Here is a 6,848-nt window from a genome sequence, read left to right on the forward strand (position 1 = left end):
GTGTGCGAGAGAGAGAGTCTGTGTGTGTGTGAGTCTGTGTAGCTGTGTCTGAGGAGCGTCCAGCACTCAGTAAACGGGTTCTGCTTACTTTGGCAGTCGCCCAGTCCATCTGTGTTGCCCTGTTCCACGTCTTGCTCGAACGGCCATCTGCGCGCACACACACACACACACACACACGCACACACACACACACACACACACACACACACACGCACACACACAGTGAGCAAGTGACTTCAACACCTCCATTTCACACTCACTGACTTCAATCTCAAGAACATTTTCAAACAATATTAATAGAAGTTTGAGTGAATGAATGTCATTCAAACAATATCATAAGAAAATGGAGCAGAAAACAGGATCCTAAATGTGACGTGAATATTAATAAAAACACAGAAGTTTCTTTCTGAAGTTTCACTGATGCTGGTTGGCTAGCGCCCACCTCTGCGCACACACACACACACACACACACGCACACACACACACACACACACACGCACACACACAGTGAGCAAGTGACTTCAACACCTCCATTTCACACTCACTGACTTCAATCTCAAGAACATTTTCAAACAATATTAATAGAAGTTTGAGTGAATGAATGTCATTCAAACAATATCATAAGAAAATGGAGCAGAAAACAGGATCCTAAATGTGACGTGAATATTAATAAAAACACAGAAGTTTCTTTCTGAAGTTTCACTGATGCTGGTTGGATTGTAATGAAGAGAGGCCTGTTATCATTCAACCCTCGAGCATCCAGCGAGAGCTTCATAATCTCAGAGATGAGACCGCTGATGAGAACGAAACCGAGCTCAGATGAGATCTGAACCTCAGGAATCACGAGAACTCCTTAAACACACATGAACAGAGCCATGAGCAGATCAGAGCTCAGATGAGAAACTTCATAGTGTGGCCAATTCTATAACACCAGAAAGCAAATAAAAAATTCCATTGAGGGACGATATTTTCCCCCTTAAACTGATTTCCAGGGACATTTTTTAACCTTTGTAAGGAGAAATTGTCTAACCATATTAAACGTAAATTCATATATTTATTCAATAAATGCAGAGGCGGACAGTAACTAAGTACATTTACTTGAGTATTGTGGCCAAGAGGAACTACGCTAAAAAACTAGAACACCAGTTTTCTGCGAATGAGCCTGCATCAGTGTGGAAACGCCTGAAGGACATCACCAACTACAAGACACCATCCCCCAGCACTGAGGCCAATCAACAACTTGCTGAAGACCTGAATGAGTTTTACTGTAGATTTGAAACTCCCAGTCTAACACCCCACACCCGCTCTGAACATCTCTCCACACAACCATCAACACCTCCTGCAACCCCCCTCTCCCCCACTCCTACGTTTCAGATCAGTGAGGATGATGTGCGCCAGGTCTTCAGAAAGAACAAGAGAAGAAAAGCACCAGGCCCAGACGGTGTGACACCAGCCTGTCTGAAAACCTGCACCTGACCAACTGGCCCCCATCTTCTCACAGATCTTCAACAGATCACTGGAGCTGTGCAAAGTCCCTGCCTGCTTCAAACGCTCCACCATCATCCCCGTCCCAAAGAAACCCAAGATAACAGGACTTAATGACTACAGACCTGTGGCCCTAACGTCTGTGGTCATGAAGACATTTGAGAGGTTGGTGTTGACTTATCTGAAGGACATTACTGGACCCTTACTAGACCCCCTGCAGTTTGCTTACCGAGCAAACAGGTCCGTGGATGATGCAGGCAATATGGGACTGCACTTCATCCTGCAACATCTGGACAAAACAGGGACTTATGTGAAGATTCTGTTTGTGGACTTTAGCTCCGCTTTCAACACCATCATCCCAACACTCCTCCAGACCAAACTAACACAGCTCCCTGTCCCTAGCTCTATCTGTCAATGGATCACCAGCTTTCTGACAGATAGGCAACAGCTAGTGAGAATTGGTAAATTCACATCCAACAACCGCACCACCAGCACTGGCACCCCTCAGGGTTGCGTCCTCTCCCCACTGCTCTTCTCCATCTACACCAACGACTGCACCTCTAAAGACCCCTCTCAATAAATGCACTGCTCTGTCGTCTCGTCTGAGGCTGGGACTCTAAACAGTGTTCTGTGCTCGTCTCTGCAGCCAAACACAGAACAGTTAGCGTGTTCTGCTCAAACTTTCATCATGGCATTAGAACTAATACACCGTTGTCGCTTGCGAAAACACAATAACGGTGTCGTGGGTGTAAACTTACAGATTAAGGGGCGGTGATATTATAATGAGATCCCTTTGCAACGCCACCAAGCGAGCGAAATCAGACGCGCTCGTTTTCTCAGACGCTTGCAGAAAAAGGCTTCCCAAAACTAAGTTACTGGGTTCATCTTTTTCAGGTTTCCTTGGTTGGTAGATGCACCGGGGACCTGATTATAGCTCTTACAACCTGGAAAAGTCAGATTTCCATGATATGTCACCTTTAATATAAAAAATCCTCTCTTCATTTCTCCTCTTCTCCAGTTTGCTTCACAAACCTGGCATTTTGTATTACACATGTTGTTAGCTCTTAGGCGAATTGCTTCGCTTGGATAAAAGCATCTTCTAAATGCATGAATGTAAAATGTTAATAAAGCAGATAAGCATTCGATCGTTGAGCATCGCTGTCCTCAAAAAGCCTGTTTGCCTGTTTACTCATTCAGCTCATATCAGCCAGACTCTCTGTTTGCTTTAATCATTCAGCGAGGCCTGGCGGTCCAAACCAGCAGCGCTCTTCATTTACTAACCGCGCGCTGTAACCTGATAAACGGGTGTGAATGACAGAGCGGAATACACACTTCTCTGGGTTATAGACGCTCAGCTCCTCCAGAAACAGGCTGTCGTTCAGGAAGCCGCTCCGCATCTTGGCCAGGAACTTCAGCACGATTCCTCGCTCCGATCCCAGGAAAACCACGGTGTGGTTGCGATGAGGGCCGGCGGCGTTATCCACGGCTATACGCGTCAGACGATATCTGCCAGACAGACAGAATACAGTCTTAACTTCATTCATGAACACTAGGACCATGACCTTTCAAGATGAAGATGAGACGAGACATCATTAAACATGCATTATCTTTGACGAAAAAAAGACAAGACTAAAATGTAGTTTAAAAAATAAGAAAACTCTCTTTATCCAAAATGTCTCTATATTCTTCTTCTTCAAAAAAAAAAAGAGGGGTTGAGTAAATATGACAAAAACTAAAAAGGAATTTGATACAGAACTAAGACTAGATTAAGGAATTCTATTACAATGAATTTACATAGATTTTCAGACTCGCTAAAGGAAATAAAGCGTTATCTGGCGACTGCCGTTCCAATTAGCAGCTCATCTCAGTCTTAATCAAATGTATGTATAATTTCCAAATCCGTATGCAAATACATTTTCAGGCTAATTAAAACTGGCAAGATGGAAATAAGACGACAAATAAATGATACACTTTCCAAATCTGTGGAGTCTTTGAAGACGAGAGAAACAGATACAGACGCTTCTTCAGCAAATGTGTTTTCAATAACTCGGTTTTACTGGGGCACATTCACTCAAACCCAACTGAACAAACTTATCAGGCTGAAACCAGACGTCGCTTCAAAGAGTCTCGTTCTGCTAGAAACAGATGATTCTCTCATAATTCATTTCATTATAGCAAAACAGACAGCAGTCTTTCACTGTGCTTTTATAAGGAAGATACGTCATCTTTCCTTCAGGGTTGAGCTGATTGAAAGATCTCATGAATCGCTCAGGTTTCATGTCTGAATGCAATGCAAATGACTCGATTCATCCATGAAAATGAGCAGCGCTTATGAAGATGGACTTGATTATTTATTTGCATGACAATAATCTCCATGCATGATGCAGAAGGACCTCTGACCCGACTCGACTCACCGGACCATCGTCTTGAGGAACCACGGCCGATTGGCGATGGAAGGAACGGCTTCGTCCATCAGCGGGTGAAGCTTGATGAAGTTCAGCGTTTCATCCGGGAACTCGTTGGACACTTTGAATTTCTCTCCAGAGGAAGATCCTGCGCAGACGCCTGGCCTGAAGACGACAGCGGAACATCAAGCATCTCTATCTACTGCATCAGTGATATGAACATCTCAATGCTACAATCACGACAACAAGCTTAAAGCACTGTAATGAGTCTCAGCTGCGACAGATATGTTGGCTGAAGTCAGGTTTATGGTTCTGCGCTGCTGCTGAATGGGAAATGCATTGCTTTATTCCCACCACAGAGGAAACAGAATTACAGAGACGCGGTTGGCATGGTCGCTCTAATTAACACTTGACCTCGTTTCACACAAACACATCATTTTATGTTAATCAGCGCAGGCGATAGTCCCGCCGATCATTACACAAAGACGAGCCATATGGAAGCAGATCTTCGCTTTGTAAAAACGCTCCTGTGAGACGATTTAATCAGTTTACGTGCTCGCAAACACTTTTGTGCATGTAACAGATACAAACACGTTTAAAGAAAATACAATAAAATATAAAATAATTAATTAAAAATAAAATAAATAAAATAATAAAATAAAATTTTTAGTAGTTAATTTATTGGTCATTGGATAAATATTCAAAATTCTTCAGGTTAAAAATTCTTGTTTTATTTTCTTGTCATATTAGAGTTAAAGGTTTTTGGGTTTCTCTTTTTATCGCTCCATAAATCAGAAAATACTGTCAGCAGACAGAACACAAACACATTTTCACCATGTTTTCAGGAGTAAAATGTTGTATAAATCAGTGTGAATGAAATATGAACAAACCTTCAGAATATAGAGAGGAATAAAACTGTAACGTTTGGTGTTTGTAAGAGAATAAACTCTTTAATGATTGAAATCGACAGATGCAAATAGATAACGTGCAATACAATAAACACTTAAACGTGTGTTTTGGATGTTTTCTCTCCACTATTCTGAAAGAAGAGACTTGATATGGAAGCGAAATAGACTGAAAAGTGCATGAAACACTGGTTTGGTCTGCAGTGTCTCGCTGGTGAATGAGGAGAATGACTGAGAGCTGGACTGTAAGCAGAGACCCAATGGAAGCGTGTGGGATGGATACCTGGGTCTGGGCACCTTTTCCTCGGGGACGGGGGTCCAGGTGGAATCGGGTGACTTCTGCTCTTTGAAGCGTCCGGTGAAGGCCGCCGAGATCTCTGCCATGTCATAAGCGCAGACGGCTGATCCCGGGATACTGCAACACACGGAGACACGCTTTCAGCAAAATAACACAACTGTGAATCATTCCTGCTCGGACACGAGCGGCACACAAGGCCGGATTGTGATCGTATGAACTGGCAGAAGAGCCGTGGGTCAGAAGCTCTGACTAACACACCCGCATTTGTGTGCCATCATCACGGGAATCTCACATTTCCCAGCGGCCTGCTGGAGCTCAATGCTGACCTGCTATTCTCTGTACCTGTTGTACGGCGTGGAGAAGGTGGCCATGACCACGTCGTGGCCGCTGATGTGGATGACGTCGGTGACGGCCTGCAGGATGTTGAAGTAGAAGTGTGAGTCTCCAGGGATGGAGCAGTTGAGGCGCGTCTTCAGGAAAGAAGTCCACTGTTTCTCCAGCACTCGCTGCGAGCCGCCGCGGTCGTTCTTACACACGCGAGCCACTCGCGGAAACACCACCTGATCGGAGAGACACGTTAAACACGTCCTACATACACGTCACGCTCTCAAAAACACTAGAAACGCTTCAGGAGAATTAAACTGAGCCTGGATTCTGCATTTCTGTCCCCTGATTGAGTCACCTTTGCTGGTTTAAAAGACAATAATAGGGCTGGGTTGAAAACATTGATTTCTTGATTTGAATCGATTCTCATTTTGATGAACCAATATCGATTCTTAAATCCAAAGAATAAATGTGTGCTTTTTTCAGTTGATGCGCGAACAAAGCTTCTCTGAACATTATTTGTAGCTCCTGCCATCCAATAACCACAATAATCCTTTCTACTTTTGATATGAAACAAAGTCTCAGCTTTCAAATTCTGTCAACTATTCAATCAATAAATGTGTTTTTGTGGCTCTTTAACGTGTGGTGTCAGATCCTCTTTACTACTAGTTATAGCAGCAAATAAACATGAACGAACATCAGAAGAATCAGAGCAACTCACTGAAATCAATAATGAATCATGTAATCGATCAATCATTGATTTAACCGCAGAAAGACGCCAATAAATCAGCTTTATATCAATAATGTCATGTCATATTATAATACATTATATTACGTAATACATTTTTATAATAAAAACTGCCTTCTGTGCATTTAAATTTAAATGCTTATTAATCTTTTTAATATAGTGACAGGGTTTATTGTGTAGTTTGCAGCATTAATTGAGAGATTTTTTGTATCCAAATGAATCCAGGAATCAAATTACAAGCTTGTGAATCAAAATCTATTAATGAAATTTGTCTCAATACCTAGCCTTAATTAATAGTCAGTAATATTATCGATTTAACTGCACTAAAAAAAGAAAAAATAAATGCCATGAAATGCTGTTTAAGGCAATTCATAATGTATTATGCACTTGAAAGCTGATTTAATTCTCACTTACATTTGACAAAATGTTTTTTTCTCTATAAGGGCTACTGGATCTTAGTGCTGCGTTCGACACTATCAACCACAACATTCTTTTGAGTAGACTACAAAATTATGTTGGCTTTAGTGGAATTTCATTGTCATGGATCAAATCTTACTTATCTGACCGTCAACAATTCGTAGCAGTGAATGACGAGATATCATATTGATCACAAGTACAGTATGGAGTACCTCAAGGCTCAGTACTAGGACCGTTGCTTTTCACACTTTACATGTTACCCTTGG

The 6,848-nt window shown here is 42.2% G+C and overlaps 1 protein-coding gene across 1 annotated transcript in view; it reads right to left on the bottom strand.

Annotated features, from left to right (window-relative positions):
• The window catches only part of LOC107566386 (semaphorin-6A), a 61,772-nt gene that overhangs the window by 13,429 nt on the left and 41,495 nt on the right, over nucleotides 1–6,848 (bottom strand). The window contains exons 9-13 of the mRNA XM_016251830.1: nucleotides 5,436–5,681; nucleotides 5,079–5,210; nucleotides 3,900–4,055; nucleotides 2,818–2,991; nucleotides 89–147 (exon numbers count right to left, since the gene is read on the bottom strand). Coding sequence (XP_016107316.1) covers nucleotides 89–147; nucleotides 2,818–2,991; nucleotides 3,900–4,055; nucleotides 5,079–5,210; nucleotides 5,436–5,681 — 767 coding nt within the window. The remainder of the gene's footprint in view (nucleotides 1–88; nucleotides 148–2,817; nucleotides 2,992–3,899; nucleotides 4,056–5,078; nucleotides 5,211–5,435; nucleotides 5,682–6,848) is intronic.

This window comes from Sinocyclocheilus grahami, unplaced genomic scaffold (genome assembly GCF_001515645.1).
Source record: "Sinocyclocheilus grahami isolate Dianchi unplaced genomic scaffold, SAMN03320097.WGS_v1.1 scaffold1072.1, whole genome shotgun sequence".
In the NCBI taxonomy this organism is placed as follows: domain Eukaryota; kingdom Metazoa; phylum Chordata; class Actinopteri; order Cypriniformes; family Cyprinidae; genus Sinocyclocheilus; species Sinocyclocheilus grahami.